The 17,856-nt window shown below is 35.2% G+C and overlaps 1 protein-coding gene across 7 annotated transcripts in view; it reads right to left on the reverse strand.

Annotated features, from left to right (window-relative positions):
- Positions 1–17,856, reverse strand: part of LOC138760353 (probable methyltransferase TARBP1) — a 276,950-nt gene that overhangs the window by 221,016 nt on the left and 38,078 nt on the right. For all 7 annotated transcript variants that reach the window (XR_011355556.1, XM_069930829.1, XM_069930827.1 and 4 more), the window contains exons 10-12: positions 16,579–16,717; positions 14,648–14,747; positions 12,373–12,551 (exon numbers count right to left, since the gene is read on the reverse strand). Coding sequence is in view for 6 of the 7 variants with exons in the window: in XM_069930829.1 (XP_069786930.1) it covers positions 12,373–12,551; positions 14,648–14,747; positions 16,579–16,717 (418 nt within the window). In the remaining variant the exon portion in view is untranslated. The remainder of the gene's footprint in view (positions 1–12,372; positions 12,552–14,647; positions 14,748–16,578; positions 16,718–17,856) is intronic.

The raw sequence follows: 17,856 nt of genomic DNA on the forward strand, positions 1-17,856 counted from the left end.
TCTTGGCGCCTCACAGTTTGGCGGGCAGCAACCTCCTTTGAAGAAGACCGCAGAGCCCACCTCACTGACAAAAGACAAAGGAGGAAAAACCTAACACCCAACCCCAACCAACCAATTTTCCCTTGCAACCGTGTCTGCCTGTCCCGCATCGGACTTGTCAGCCACAAACGAGCCTGCAGCTGACGTGGACTTTTACCCCCTCCATAAATCTTCGTCCGCGAAGCCAAGCCAAAGAAAAAGAATATAAAATATTATATAATCCATCCCACTGGGATCGGGAGGCAAGATTGAGAGCAGGAGTGGAGTATGCCGGGGAAGAAGTTGGCCCAGTCGAGAAGGAAGGAGGAAAGGGACTATACTTTTAGAATCTAAGTTCTACTTTGGTAAAACAAAGAAAATAATTTGACAATGTTAAAAGACAATTAAAAACACAGAATATAAAATGCATGATGCCATACCCAGCGACACTCAGGATCAATATAGCAGATTATGTAAATCTGCAAAAGAAGTGGAACAATTTCTACAAAATCAGTAAATGAGACCCAAATATTTATCAGAAAGAAGAAAATGAAAGATCAAGAATAAAGTGAACTGTAGATGATTTTAAAAATGGATAAGAATGGTAGAAGCATATGATAATATAATAATAGGTGGGAATTTCAATTTTTGTTTAGATCCAGTCTTAGATAGATCAACTAGAGTAATAACAAGGGCAAAGGCAGTGAAAACAACCTTAGCATGAATGAAAGACTTGAATTGCATGGAGAAGAATCCACCCAGAGAGATTCCTTGTTTTATTCAAATAGGTATGGTTCTTATTCGAGGATAGACTTATTTTTAATATCAGCATGTCTCCAAGGTAGAATTAACCATGTTAATTATAAAGCAAGAATCTTATTGGATAATTTCCCTTTGTTAATGATAGTTACAATGTCAGATAAAGAAGAATCAGTTTATTGATGGATATTTAATTCAACGTTATTTAGAAAAAACAGATTTCTGTGATTTTGTCAGAAGACAAATTCAAATAACTTTCGAGGCCAATTCTAATTTGGTTAATAATAAATGTATTTTATGGGATGTGATGAAAGCATACATAGAGGACAAATTATAAGGTATACTTCTAAAATTAATAAGAATTGCATAAAAGAAATAGAACAACTGGAGAAAGAGAAAATATATTTAGAAAAAGATTTGCAAAGGCAAACTTCTGAGGATAAATATAGATAGCTTATCAATGAGAATATTCAATATATTACAAACATACAGAACAGAGAAAGCAATAATGAGAACTAAACAGAGATACTATGAGCTAGATGAGTGAGTCCACAAGGTCCTTTCTTGGCAATTGAAAGCAGAACAAGAACGATTAATGCAATTAAGATGGATTTGAATGTAACTACTTACAAACCTCAATTAATGAAGCTTTTAAGCAATTTTATTTTAAATTATATCAATCAGAGTCACAAAGAGATGATAATAAAATAGGGTTTTTTTTGTTACAAATAACGTTACCAAGGTTAAGTTAGGAAGAAAAAGTAGAAATGACTGCCCCTTTATCCTAGCAGAGGTATTGAGCTCATTACAAAGCAATAAAGCTCCAGAAGAAGATGGTTTCCTCCTTTTATGAAGGTATTAGGTCAGGCAGTAGAAACACAGTCTCCTGAAATCTTTCTCTACAATGATAATAACAGTAATACCAAAAAAAAGATCCTTTAAAACCATTGTCATATAGGCCTATCTCATTGTTAAATGCAGAATATAAGATAATTGCAAATTTTTTTTTACCGAATACGCTGATGATATTTTTTTTTACCAAGCTAAAAAATAGGGATCAGATAGGGTTTGTAAAAAAGAGGCAGTCTGTGGATAACATAACTAGACTTCTTAGTATAATATATTTGACACAAGAGAGGGGTTTTAAGTGTAGCAGTGGCTTAAGACACAGAAAAAACATTTGACAGATTAGAATGGGATTTTTTATTTTAGGTGTTGTAAAGATTTGGGCTGGGACAGATATTTGCAAATTGGATCAGAGCTCTATATAATGGACCTAAAGCTAAAGTTGTAACAAAAGGGCCAGTTTCTGCACCATTTCTATTAACTAGATTTGATAGACAAGGATATCCATTATCACCAGCTTTATTTATTCTAGCGATAGAACCGCTTGAAGAATTGATACGATCTGATCCTGATATTAAGGGATTTAAAGTTAATTAAGAAGAATATAAGATTAATTTATTTGTTGATGATGTTTTGATCTATTTGACAGAGCCAGAAGGTTGGCTACATAAATTATATTTAAGATTAGAAGAATATGGGAAAGTGTTGAGCTATAAAATAAATTGGGACAAAAGTGAAATTATTCCTTTATTAGAGGGAACTATACTCAGTGCCAAAGAGATACCCAATTTAAATGGCTGGCGAATAGAATACAATGTTTAGGGATACAGGTAGATAATAACTAAAATAATCGATATAAATTGTATTATTCACCTTTACGTAAGAAAATTGGAGATCTGAATAAGTGGATGGTATTGCCAAAAACATTAATGGGTAGAGTTAATCATGTTAAAATGAAAATATTTCCTAGAATACAGTGTCTCTGTCAAACATTTCCTATATTGTTACCACAGAAGATTTTTCAATAATTAAATAAATATGCAAGATAAGTTCTTTGGAAAGCTAAGATGTCATGCGTTTCTTTGGCTAAATTAACATGAAAATTTGAGTCAGGAGGCCTACAGCTTCCAAATGTTAATAATTATTACAAGGCAGCTCAAACAAGGTTTCTTGCTTCATTTTTTGAAGAGGGTGAGAAATGGATTAAGATAGAAATTGATAAAATAAGAGATAATACCAGAAGATTTTTATGTATAAATGGGAACATAAATTAATATCAGTTGAGAAGGAAACCCCTTTGTTGAAACATTTGATTAATACTTGGAAAAAGATACTGAAATTGGAATGAGGGAGGACATGTTATCTAAAATGCCTTTGACTTAAAATAGATTTATTCCATTTACAATGGATAATCAATTTTTAAATATTTGGTTTTGTAAAGGAATTAGATATATAGAAAATTGCTATGAAGGAGGGAAATTAATGTCATTCAAGCAATTAAAAATTAAGTACCGGTATGAGATACAAAATAATAGTTTTCTGTTATTATCAACTAAGCATATTTAAGAGATAAATTGGGTCCAATAATGTCATTACTGAAATGTAGTGATGTGGAGATGCTGATTCATAATAGATATATAAAGAAATTTACTTCATCCATGTACACTCAATTGTGAAAGAGAACTCAGGGGATCTATCAGTCTAGACAGAGATGGGAGGTGGATTTATCAATATTGAGGAACAAAACTGATCAGAGCTATGTCAAGTTAATATGACAAATACAATGTGACGCATAGATTAGTTCAATATAATTTTTTACATCAATTATATCTTATGACACAGATATCAAGTAGATTGAAGCCAGATTTATCAAATCAATGTTTTAGATGTGGCCAGGAAATCAGTACATTTTTACATTCGACTTGGTCCTTCCCTAAATTGAGATCTTTTTGGATAAACTTGGGAACGTTTTTAGAACAGGTTACAGGAATTAAATTTCCACAAAATCCAATGTTATTTTTACTAGGTAATATTGTAGGGATAAGACCAAAATTGAAATGAACTATATTTCAAAAAGAATTTAAAGATTGCATTAGCATTAGCAAGAAAATGTATAGCGGTAACTTGGAAATAGGACTCTCGTCTAGGTATGGAGTGCTGGAATGCAGAAATGCATAATTGCGCTCCACTTGGCATTACTTATAATTTAAGAAATGATGAATTTTTGAAAATCTGGTGCCCATATTTACAAACTGTGGGTATAAATTTATAGATATTTTCCTAAAACTTCAAGAATTTTGTTAACCACCTTGGAAGAATTAAAAAGGTAAATGGTTAAAATCTTGTGGTGGGCAGCATCTTCTTGGCAATCAGGTCTGTCTTCTTACTTCATTTTCTTTCTACTTCCTTTCTTGTTTCTTTCTTTTTACCGATTTCTTTACTTGGGGATTTGCCATTAGGGGGAGGAGGATGGGTGGCTTGGGGGTTTATACCATTATGTATAATGGATTTGATGTTAATATTTGATTATCATATTTTGTACTTTGTTATAATTACATGTATGGATAAAACTTTAAATAAAATATTCCAAAAAAGTGAAATTATAGTTATATTTTTGAAATGTCTTTTTATCAGTTATTAACAGTAACATTGAAAGGTATACGGTGAGCCCAACAGAGAGTAACATCAAAGAAAGTTAAAGACATGTTAATTCCTGCATTTTATCAATTGATGTCTTTATTGACTGTAGATTATAAACTTATTGCAAAATTGTTAGCAAATAGATTGTATAAATTTCTGCCTGATTTAATCTATATGGACCAAACAGGTTTTATTAAAAAACTGAATTCTGCAGATAATTTTGCGAGATTAGTTAGCTTAATTGATATAATTCAGATAAGAGGAGATCGTAGTATTGCAGTAACTTTGGATGTGGAAAAGGTTTTTGATAAATTAGAATGGAACTTTTTGTTTAAAGTATTGGAGAAGTTTAGTATTGGTTCTATGTTTAGAAATTGGGTGAAGGCCTTGTATAAAAATCCTTTGGCAAAAGTTATTATTAACGAACAAATTTCTGCTTCCTTTCCATTAACTAGGTCAAGTCGACAAAGTTCTCCTTTGTCACCGGCTTTATTTATTTTAGAAATTGAACCTTTAGCTGAACTTATTGGACAAGATTTTAAGATTAAGGGAATTAAAGTGAATCAAGAAGAATATAAAATTAATTTATTTACTTATGATGTTTTGGTTTATTTCACTGATACTAAAAATCCTTTATTGCAATTACAGATTAGATTGAAAGAATATGGGAAAGTCTCCGGTTATAAAGTTAATTGGGGAAAAAAAGCAAGATTATGTCCTAAACTGTGGGTGATTATACAGATTGTAAAATAGTCACAACATTTTGGTGGCCAGACATTGGTATTAAATATTTAGCTATTAGAATTGATGATTTTAAAAATTTATATAAAATGAATTATCTACCTTTGCTTAATAAAATTGCTGCCAATTTTAAAAAGTGGAATAATTTACCTATTATTTTAATTGGTAGAGTGAATTGTGTTCAAATGAAGGCTTTTCCTATAATTCCATTTTTTTTTCAATCAATTCCCATTCCAATTCCTTCAAAATTATTTAAGGATTTAAATACAGCAGTTAGAAAATGTTTATGGAAAGACAAAATGCCACAGGTCTCTTTGGAAAAATTGACTTGCAAGTATGAGTTAGGGGGTTTATGTCTTCCTCATTTAAAAATTATTATAAAGCAGTTCAATTGTGATTTATTGTGATTTTATTGTTTGATTTAGATAGTAATCCAGCTTGGGCCTCTGTTGAATTTAATGAAATAGGGGATATGGATCCCCAAGATTTTATTTATAAATGGATTTCTAAATTGTTATTTATTTTGAAACATTTGATTGAGTTGTGGAATAATATTGATAATGAAATTGGTATGAAAGGTTTAACATCTAGAAAAATGCCTCTATGTCAAAATAGGCTTATTTCTTTTTCAGTGGATAACTAATTTTTGAGGATTTGGAGATGAAAGGGTATTAAGGATGGGAGATTTATAACATTTAAAAGAATTAGGGAAAAATGTCATGTGGCTGGAAATATTTTATTTTGTATTATCAAGTTAAAGCTTTCTTATCTGCCAAAATAGGTCCTTCTTTGACGTTACCTAATCAATCTGAATTAGTATTACTGATTTATAATACTACTCTAAATAAATTTATTTCAGTACAGGTAATGTATAATATACTTCAAATTAAGGCCCCCAAAATTGGGGTGCATAAATCTAGATTAAGATGGGAAATAGAATGAAATATTCAAATAAGTGAAAAGGATTGGACAAAGCTGTGTAAGGATAATAATGACTAAACTTATAAATATAAGATATAGGTTAGTTCAATAATTTTTTACATCAATTATATTTGGCTCCACAAAAATTAAATAGATGAAATCCTGCCATATAAAATGTATGGTTTAGATGTAGATCTGAGGTTTGAACTTTTTTTTCATTCAACTTGGTAATGCCCTAAGGTTAGACAATTTTGGTTAGGGCCCAATGTTTTTTTTTTAAGTAATCTTAAGGCTATAACACCAAAATTAAAATTAAATATTTATCAAATTGAATTTGTGTTAATTGCTTTAACAGTTTCTAGGAAATGTATAGCAATATCATGGAAGTCAGAAATAGATTTAGGCATTGAAAGATAGCATGCAGAACTTCGTAGTTGTATACCATGAGAGAAGATTACTTATAATCTGCGAGATAAATTTAATGTTTTTTTGAAAATATGGAGCCCATATACAAAATTTTGGTCTGCATGTGTGATTGATTCTCTGAAGACCTCACTTCTTGGTAACCTCCAATAGACTTTATTGTGTAAGTGTTTTATTTTATTGGCATTCTCTGGCTTTTCTTTTCTTTTTCTTTCTTTCTTCAGGGGGTTGGGAGGGTGGGGGGAGATGGGACTATATATATATATATATATATATATATATATATACACACCACATGTATAACTTCTTTTGAAATAATTTACAATTGAATGTAATTATTATAGTGGTTAAAAATTTATAAATATACAGAAAAAAAGAATAAATGCTTGGTGGGATATTAGCAGGTTGGATGCTCCTTCTTGAGGGGGTTAATGGTGCTGGAGAAGGGGAATTTTTTCAAAAATGGCGCTGAAATTAAAGGGCGAAATTCTTCCTCGGAGAGTACTGTGGATTTTTTTTGTGGGTTCCGGGGTTTCTGGATTACATCACCATTGGAGCAGGGGCAATGCTTGTTAACAAGGGAAAATCACTTTATTGTATAAATAAGCAAAAGGGTCTAAAGATAGAGCTGAATATCTACAAAATAAGTATGAATAGAATGGTAAAATTTATCAGTTACAACATTAACGAGATAAACAGATCCATAAAAAGGAAGAGAGTTTTGGCACACAAAAACTAAAGGTAAATATAGTTTTTCTACAGAAAACACACCTTACAAAATCGGAACATAATAAGTTAAAAAGGGATTGGGTGGGACAAGTCATATCCTCCTCTTTTAATTCCAAAGTGAGGGGGTAGCAATTTTAATAAATAAAAATATACTGGTGTTGATCGAAGGCATATCCATTGACCTGGCAGGAAGATTTATAATGGCACATTGTGGGATATATGCAGAATTCTGGATGCTCATGAACATATATGCTCCAAATTTTGAGGATGAATCCTTTATACAAAATACCTTCAAAACAATGGAGAGTAAACAAAATTTACTTATTGGAGGAGATTTTAATTTTTGCTTGGACCCAGTCCTTGAGACTGTTACACCCCATGACAAGAGATTATTCATTCTACTCAAATGTTCATGACTCTGATGCAAGAATAAACCTGTTTTTAAATGTCTACACAATTGAAAAACAGAGTGGTTGAAATGGAATATTTCACCAGACTGCTTTCTGACCACGCATCTCTGACTTTAATGATAATTATGCCTGAGAGGCAAAAGAGTGTCTACAGATGGTGTCTTAATCCTTCACTGTTGAAAAGGATAGATTTCTATAATTTAAATCAGAGAACAAATAGAATTGTTTTGTGAAACAAATAGACCCTCCACCAATGATAGTATACTAATATGGGATACATTAAAAGCTTATCTGAGTGCCAAATAATTTCATATACAAAAAAAGGAATACATGGCAGAGGTCAATGGCCTAGAGAAAGAAATAACAAAAATAGAAAAAGAATACCAGAGAACGGGTTTGGAAAGAAAAATATAAAAACTTAGGTACATAAAAAATTGAAATATAATACAATACAAACATAGAATAGAAAAAAAGTTAAAGCAGAAATATTATGAATTGGGAGATAGAGCACAAAGTTTTGTCATGGCAACTAAAGGCAGAAGAGACATCAAGGATGATAAATGCAATTCAAACAGAGCCTGACAAATTAACATATAACCAAAAGGAAATCAATGATACTTTTAACTATATTACACAAAGCTATACGAATCAGATTTGCTATGGATTCTATTGAAATAGATTACTTTCTCTCAGCAATTGAGCTGTCAAAACCGGAGGATAGAGATCAGAAGGAATTAGCTACCCCCTTCATTAGAGATCAAAATAGCCCTGAATACATTACAGGCAAATAAGTCACCAGGAGAGGATGGTTTCCCACCTGAGTCTTATAGACAATTAAAAGACCTCTTGAATGCCTCTTATTATGGAGGTATTGAACTTGGCAGTTGAAACCAAAACTCTTCCAGAATCCTTCTCAGCAGCTATTATTACGGTATTCCCCCTAAAAAAAAACTAGAATCCGCTAAAACTATCTTCATGCAGACCTATCTCCTTGTTAAATGCAGATTACAAAATTTTGCAAAAGCACTAGCCAATAGACATGGGGAATACCTACTTAAATAGATAAATTTGGACCAGGTGGGCTTCGTTAAAAAAAGACACTCTGCAAATAACTTGAGCAGACTACTTAATATAATTCATTTGGCTAACACTTTAAGAAAATCCAAGCATAATGATATCATTAGATGCAGAAAAGGATTTTGATCGACTACATTGGCCTTTCCTATTCAAAGGACTAGAAAAGTTTGAAATGTGCCAAACATTTATTAATTGGATAAAAACTCTTTATCAGAAACCACAAGCTAAAATTATAACCAATTACTAAAAGTGGTCTTTGTCTTGGCAAATGAACCATTAGCAGAAATGATAAGAAGAGATCCAGATATAAAGAGATTAAGAGTTGGCCAGGAAGAGCATAAAATTAATTTATTCGTAGATGATGTACTTATCAGACCCAACTGAGTCTATGGCCAAACTACACACTATGCTGGAAAAATAAGGAAAAGTATCAGGTTATAAAATAAATTTGGAAAAAAAGCAAAATTATCCCATAAGTAAATTTTGATTATGAGAGGTATCAAAACGGAAGCGGATTCAAATGGAAACTAGATGGAATTAAATATTTAGGAATGATGGTGGTCGATAACCTACAAAATGTATATAAACTTAATTATCTCCCCCTGCTTTGAAAGATAGAGCAGGATTTACAAAGATGGAAAGATCTGCCTATAACATTAATTGGAAGGGTTAATTGTGTGAAAATGAAAGTGATGCCAAGACTGAAATCCCTCCTCCAATCATTGACAATTTCTTTGCTTAAGAATTTCTTTAAGATAATGGTCCTAATAAGAAAATTTCTATGAAATAACAAAATGCCTAGGATCGCCATGGAAAAATTGATGTGGGAATATAGGTTGGGAGGGTTAAGATTATCAGATTTTTAAAAATATCATTTAGCAGCCGAGGCAAGGTTCCTCTCATTCTTTTTCAAAGGAGAGAGCTCTCCTTCATGGATCCAAATTGGACTACATACAATGAGAGAGGGTACAGCAAAGGATTTCATTTATAAATGGAATATCAAATTAATAACAAAAAAAATCAGATAACCCTATCCTAATACATATGATTAAAATTTGGTGTAGGTTAATGAAAGTATTGGAAAAAAAAAGTAGGGATATCACCAAAAGAACCATTGCATAAGAACGAACTATTGGCCATGAATTTGGGCAATAGAATTTTAAATACCTGGCATGAGAAAAGAATTAAACGTATTGAAGATTGCTATGAAGAAGAGCTACTTATGTCCTTCGAGCAACTAAAACAGAAATATAATCTGTTAAATGGAACCTTCTTATGTTTTCTTCAGTTGAGGACCTTTCTGCGAGAGAGATGGGGCCACACAATGGACCTGCTTGCAAACAATGAAGTAGAGGGAGATTAACCCAAATTAATAACCAGGATGTATTCTGCTCTCCAAGGCTAAAGTGTTAAGCCAGGCCTCCAAAGGTCGAGGGAGAGGTGGGAGTCTGATCTAGATGTTGCAATACCAGAGGAATGCTGGTCTGACTGGTGTTTGGACAGTATGACAATATAATTTTCTACATCAATTATATCTTATGCCACAAAAACTACATCAACCAAAATCTGAAATATTTGAAATGTGCTTTAGGTTTGGCATTGAAACTGGAGCCTTCATACATTCCACATGGTTGTGTGTGAAGGTAAGATCATTCTGGTATGATATCGCGGAATAACAGAATAACAGGAGTGACCTTCACACACGACCCAGAGGTATACCTTCTTGGCAACCTTATGGATGTAAGCAATAAACTGACTAAATTTCAAATTTGTTTTGCTAAGGTGGCCCTGGTTGCGGCCAAGAAGTGTATAGCAATCACCTGGAAGTCTGACCCTCCCCTACCTATTGCTTGATGGGCCAGGAAGATGCATAGTTATATACCGACAGAGAAAATTACGTAGAACTTAAAAAATAAATGTGACACCTTTATTAAGATATGGCATCCATGCTTAGACTAAATATGGGGTCCAATTGTTTAAAAACTTGACCCTTCAATGTATGTAAAGATGTAATATCCCAGAAAAAAAATTAAGAAAGAAACTAGATCTCTGACAGTACGCAGTTATATTCTAGTATTGGTGGGTGGGGAGGGAGGGGGAAAAGGGGAGAATTTTTTTGTTTGTTTTTCATTTGCAAATATTTTATTTTTATATATATATCTATCTATAGATAGATATATATATACACACACACACATATCTATAGATAGATATATATATAGATAATGAAATGTATAAAAATTTAAAGACTATGAATGTATGTAAAAAATGATTTTTTTTTAAATTAATCTGGAGAGAACGTATTCATGTTTCATGTGAAGTTATTACACTGAAATGCTGTCTATTTTATTGTGTGCAATTTTGATTGGATTTCACAATGAGCTTCCCATATCCCCAAAAAACATTGATAGGAAAGAGAAAGCAACTGGATTCTCAGTAGTGCATCACAAAGTTATTGGGGTGTGGAAAAGAACAGCTGCAAGGAGACATATGGGAGGCAATGAGCAAGGGAAAAAACTGGATTGAAAGAGAATTTAGATCCCCCAAATAAATCAGACAATGTACTGTCATTTAATAATCATGAAGGATTCATTTAGCTGTATTGACAAAACTGAAGCAGCACATTTCCAAGTCTATTTTATGCAAAGTTTTATCAAATCTAAATAGGCACATTCACCCAGCAGCGCAGTTGACAGATAAATACTCACAGCTGCACTTCATACAAATTTTTTGCAATTCACACAGCCAAGGAATATAAAGGAAGCAATCTCCCTGTGTCTGGTAACCTTCTATGACATTTGAACTCTTGCGGTAAAATAAATATAAATGACAGTGCAGTATCTTTAAATAGCGTCATCTTTTTTAGTGCAGGAAACAGCTAATGAGTCCATCCATAACTTAACCGCCAACAGATCAAATATAGAAACCACCAAGTAAACCTCCTTAAAATAGAAACCATTATGATTATTTTTCCTTGCTTCATTCGTATTTTTGACTGATTAAACATGAAAGAAAAAAAGATTGAAATCTGGTTTCAGACAAATATACAATACAAGTTAAATACATTGTGATAATTATATTACCTCCTGTCCACTCATTTGTGTATCTAAGAAGTAGACAGCTACTTAATAATTTTAACATAACTAGAGAAATTAAATTGCACAGCCAGGTCCCATAAGAAGCATCAGCTCTGGGGTAATAGTCGAAGAAATGTCACATGCTTGGAAACAAGTTAACTAGCTTCTGAAGAGATGCCACCTCACAAGCAAGTCCCTTTTCCCCTGCATTTTCCCCAGTCAGCTTCTGAAAACATCTTGGGGATAAGACAGAGCAGAGGCAACGTTCAGTATATGCTTCCTTGCAGGATGTTAAGAGTTTGGTGCTTCAACATTCTTTACGATCTTGGTAAATTCCATCTGTGATTGATGCGACACCACCCCAAATTGGTTATCCCTGACCTGCCTCCACTTTTGTCCCTCCTGGAAAACAATTCTGAAATGTCATTTCAACCATTCCAGCTCAGGTTAGCTGAACAGATGGGCCATATTAACTGGGTTCAATCTTTCTGATGTTAACTGGAATAATTGCAGAAGTGTTCTAAATCCATCTCTGGGTGCAGGGAAAAGCAGGTGAAAAATTAAACCAGCCAAAAAGTTGTTTTCTGTCAACCCCTGTCACTTGGATGAATGGTAGATGAGAGAGAGGGGCAGGTGGGGGGAGAAAACTAACAAGGTAAACATTACTTTTAATCTTCAGAGCCTTGCCACATCTGCAGATATTTATGGTAGACTTTAAGATGTAAACTAACCTTCTGATGTTGTAGTGTTGTGCTTTGGTACAGACATCTCCAACAGCTTAAGCAATAGCTGTAAGCTCTTGTCTGCTTTCAGTAAAGGTAAGTAAGCATGTGTATTCAGCTTTGTTAAAGCAACCATTAGGGGTTGCAAGAACCACGCCAAGGCATTCTGATCCCCAGTGTCGACGGCACTAAATTTAAAAAGAAGAAGCTGTATGATTTTCAAAGAAAACACTTTTCACTTTTATTTGAATTAGTCCCAACATTTTTTTAAATTTGAAGTATGAATTGCGCTTTACAGTGCTAGTCTTGGAAGACCAAGGAGAGCATGATCAAGTTCTGGCTGATTCACTCACTAGCAAGTTCTCCTCATAGTCATCTGAAGGAATCTCATATTCCAACCATGTAATTCTCTGCAGGGTCAGTTAGTAACACAATTTTTCAAATGTATCTCATATGTAAATTGTGTCAATATAGTGTTACAGGGTAGATTATAAATATAAATATGTCTTTAGAAGAGATAGATTGTGGGGACTTAGTGTGTGGGTCACTTCACAAACAGACTAACACTTCACAAAAGACATCTCATTTGAAATGCAAGAGCTATGCATAAGTAGAGACTTCATGTCCACAGTGACTTTACAGAAACTTTGAAGAATGCCTGTGGAGACTTCACAAGTAGGTGTTAATTGTGGAGTAAATGGACTATTCTCTTTAAAGCAACAGATGCCCAGGTAGAAACTGATTCTAGTGCAAGCTATCTGTCTGGCTGCAGTTTGCTGTTCTAAGAGGGGTCGTGTGATTTTGCAAACAGAAAGAGAGAGGGAGAGAATTCAGTTCGACGATTGTTTTGGGAGGCTGCAACATGGCAAGCTAGCAGGCTTGTTGAAAACCCCATTTTAAAGTTGGGTTGTGAATTCTGAGTTCAGCCTGTTCAAACCCCTTGTAGTCCTTACAAGAGGAAATGGCTGGCTAGAGTGTTTCTCCTGAAATATGAGAAACCAAAGAAACTTTGTGGTGACCTGGAAGAAGACATTATCATTTGGAAAACCCACAATGGGGTAAGTTTCTTCAGCTAGACACTGAAGTACTGATCGGAGGAAATTGTCCAATGAGCAACAAATATCTCTCTCTGAAACCAACAAGAACCTTCCTGATCAGTACCATTTTCCTTTCAGCACCAGAGCCTGGTGAAAATTCATAAATGTTAAATTCTGTGCACAGGATAAGAATTGCCTGATACTAGTGAACTTGGAGGAGTGAGAAGTGAGATTGGACTGTGAATCAAAGAACTTTCCTGAACATATACACATTACATAAACGTGCACTTAGAATTAGAAGGGGATTAAGTTAGGTTAAGACAAGTTAATAGTAAGTAATAAGTTACAGTTTGATCCTGTTTTTTATGTTTAAAGAAAATTAAAAACAACTTTTGTTTAAGTCACCATTTGTCTTGGTGAATTTCTATTGCTGCTGGGTTTTGGGGTCCTCTGGACGTAACAATAATGATTTGCAAACCTTGTCCATATCATGAATAATACAACCTTTCCCAGCAGAAAAAAATGGTAGAAAAAATATCGTCACAAATCAGAAGGACCAAGTGGTGCAGCTGGTAGAGTTCCTGGACCAACCCTAACCCCCGGCACTTTCAGTGAGGAATTTGGAAGCTCTCCGCCACCACCCGGTGAAGTTCTACTGGGTCCTCCAGATGCCTCCTTCATGCCAAAGATGTGTGGGACACTGTGAATTGTCTCTGATGTGTCAGTGAATCTGGGAGATGTTGACAGAAATTTATTCGCCCACATTCCCATGACTTTGAAGCACCCTGAAAAAGCCCTCCTCCTCCTCAGACAGTCTGCATGAAGTGCAAACAGAAGCAGCTGCGACATTTCCCAACAGAAGTTGGGTAATTCCTCAAGAAAAACACAACGGATGCAGGGACATTAAGCACATTATCGGCATGAAATCAACGCCACTTACAACAGCCCGGTTGTCAAAAGAATTACCCAATCATCTCCGTTCTGGATGAATGCACTGACACTTCATGCAGTCATTGGGGAATGAAGAATATTACAAAAATGCGGCAAGATTCATTTACAATTTGTCACTAAGAAAACTTCAATTACCATAATGTGTTAATTAATGCCTAGCAATGCTCAGTTAAACACACCAAGAACTGAATTTCAACCCATTACAGCGGCAAAATTATAGAAACCAACATTGTTTTTGATTTGCACTCAAAATAATAGTTTACCAGTCGGTCTATATTTAAAATAGCAGACATTACCCTTCATTGCAACACTGCTCTTCAACATCAGCAGCAAGGAGAATCATTCGAGCAACGAGTTGGGCCTCAAACCAGTCTGGTAGGTAACTGGCCTTTTCTCCTGGTTAATAAGAAAGCAGAACAAGAGCACTTTAAACCTATCATCTACTGGATGGGGAATATTTCTGTTGTATCCAGATGGGACCAATCTTGGTTTCCAGATTAGACCAGTCTTACAATCTTGAAATGCGTGGTTATGGTGGCTTAGAATTTCCAAGAAAAACCCTCATCCTGCATGATTTCCAATTTTAATTCAAGCTATAATGGGTGGGGGTGGGGGGGGGGGGGGGGGAGGGTGTTGGTGAAGAGGGAGGGCAGAGGAGGACAGGTTATTTTTCCAGGTGAAGATATATTTCATTTGTGTAGCACATGAGATACAACAGACTGCACTTTTCACAACCTTAGGACATTGCCAAAATACCTAACAGTTGATTAACTACTTTTGTAGTGTACTTACGATTGTAACGTAGAAAGCAAAGAAGCCATATTTTGTGTAGCCATCCCCCATAATAGTAAAATGTCAATGAGTAATACATCATTACCTCTTGATCTACTTTTGCCTACTTCAGTAATATTAATAGATTAGCCATGATACTACAGTTGCTGGTTAAAAACAAGAATGGCAGGAGCAGGAATCTTTGAGGAGCTAGAGGGACTCAGCAAGCCAGGCAGCATCTGTGGATAGAAATGGTCAATGTTTCAGGTTGGGACCTTCCATCAAGACCCATGGTTGTCATTTCTCTCCTGGATGTTGTCTGACTTGCTGCATCCTTCCAATTTCTCACTGCTTGCTACTAAGGTTGCCGGACCTTTTTGAAATAATGTGATGAGATCTTTGCATTTACTCAGTGATCTGATAGGCATTAATGTTACATTAATGAAAGGTAGTGCACCTACACTGTTCCAAACCTCTCAGTGATGCCCTGGAATGTCAAGTTGGCTATTGCGATTGAGTCTCTAGAGTGGAACTTGAACCTTTTGATTCAGAGATGAGAGTGTTACTGAGAAACCATATGTTACAATTCAAGTTATAGCCTATGCTTCATCTGAGCTGAAACATGTGCACAAGAAAGGGTCGTACACATTAAGAATTGGATTACTCATTGGAAACTGCTACTTAGACTGAAAAATACCATTTATTGTACAATAAAATTTAAGTAAATCTGAATGTTTAAAATCTCTCTACCCACACTGACATTTTCAATATAGCCTCATTACACATTTTGTCTCATGGAACCCAAATGGCACAAAAATCGTCAGCGAGCTCATTCTGACAAAGGAAACTCAAAAGGAAAAAGTGACTGTCCATTTCCCTCCAAGGATGCTGCCTGACTATAGAACCATAGAGCACAGAAACAGGGCCCTTCTAGTCTGTGTCAAACCACTTTTTATTTTGTTCAGTCCCTCTGACCTGCATGCAGCCCATAGCCCTCTACATCTCTCCCATCCATGTACCTGCCTGACCTGCTGAGTTCCTCCAACAGTTGGTTTTCCGTGGAAAAGCAAGACTAAAGTTAGCTCAGTGACCAAGTCACCAGAGGAAAACAGTCTGTTAAATATCTGCTATTGCTGTAGACATAATTCCAAGATTTTCCTCATCAACAATAAATTAATTTGTAGTTTCTTAACTATCATAGAACATCCTAAGCCATTCAACAGCAAGATAACCAGACAAAATACTGCCCGCGGCAAAGTAAAGTTAAAGGGACAGAGGTAAAGGCGTCTGAAGGGAATTTCAGAGCTTAAGACTAGCACAATTGGTAAGGAGTAATTCAAGTGAGGAATGCACAATTGAAGCGATGCAGAGTTATCAGAGCAGCTCAGATTGAGAAGAGGCAAGACCATAGAGAAATATGAGAAAGGTGCCACATTTCACTATCAATGTTTCTTACCATCAGCCACTGGCACCTTCATGTACTGTTCCACCAAATTCTGGATATAGGTACTTAGTGCTAGTTGTTTTCGATGCAGTTCGGTGGCACTGTTTTCTAGCCTGAAACTCCTGTCACTGCTGTGCAACCAGTCACACACCTAAAAATACCCACAACATCCAAAGAAATTAGAGTCAAGTTGCACATTCCAAGAGTCTTTTTTCTCCAAGGGTGTTAACAGGTTTGCTCAGCAAAATTATATATTCAGGATTAATTACACTTTAAGGAAAAAAAAGACTAATATTTTTCATGATCTAAGTTGGTGAAGAAAGATAATGGAGGCTGAGAGGCAGAATATGAATGTCAAGGTTGCGCAGGACACACCAGGAGCAGGCTGGCTTTGGCAATAATCTGTGTTCATGAGGGATGGCCAGATTGAGTGACCATACAAAACATTTCCCAACAAAAGGCAAGGGAAGAGCTGGGGAAAGCATTGCAGACCAACAGGAGGAAATTACAATACAAGATCAGAGGTAGATAAGAAAATCTGCAGACGCTGGAGTCCATCCAGCACAGTCCAGGAAAGTGCTGGATCAACCCAGCAGGTCACAGCAGCATCAATTAGAAATAAAAGGCGGTCAATGTAGCAAGCCTGATGAAGAGTTTAGGCTTCTGTGTTGACTGTCTTTTATTTCCTATGGATGCTGTGTAACCTGTTGAGTTTCTCCAGCATTTCAATCCAAGATCAGAATTGCCTTTATCATGATTTAGTTTCAGATGCTACAAGAAACAAAAATCTCTCAAGTGTCAGAGAACATCCAATCCCAAATATTTACAAAATAATGGGTGGGAGGAACATTGGCTCACTTTTAACATGGAACAGACCAGCCATCTCAATGGGTGCCATATGCCACACCCCCCACCAGGGGGCCTCAGCACAATTAAAGTTGGTCACGGACGGAAATTGTTTAAAAAAAAATTTTTTAATATCGGTGAGAAGTACAGAAGAAACCAACTAAACGGCTGCTTCACAGGGAAGAGCACCCATAAACTTTGAGCAGAGTCTGAAGGGCACCATAGCATAAAAAAAAGCTGTGAATGACTGGAAATGACCCACAACTGATGAACGTAGGAAATAAATGTACATGAAAATCATGATCCACTTCTGAGGCACTCTCGCATTCAAGGACAACTTGTTTCCTTTGTTTTTAAAAGTCCAGAGATTGTTAATGAGGCCAATGTGGAAAGAGCAGGCTCTCTCACAGATGTCACTTACGACGTATGGAAGAGCTGGGTGAC

The sequence above is a fragment of the Narcine bancroftii genome, chromosome 4, assembly GCF_036971445.1.
Source record: "Narcine bancroftii isolate sNarBan1 chromosome 4, sNarBan1.hap1, whole genome shotgun sequence".
NCBI classification, from domain to species: domain Eukaryota; kingdom Metazoa; phylum Chordata; class Chondrichthyes; order Torpediniformes; family Narcinidae; genus Narcine; species Narcine bancroftii.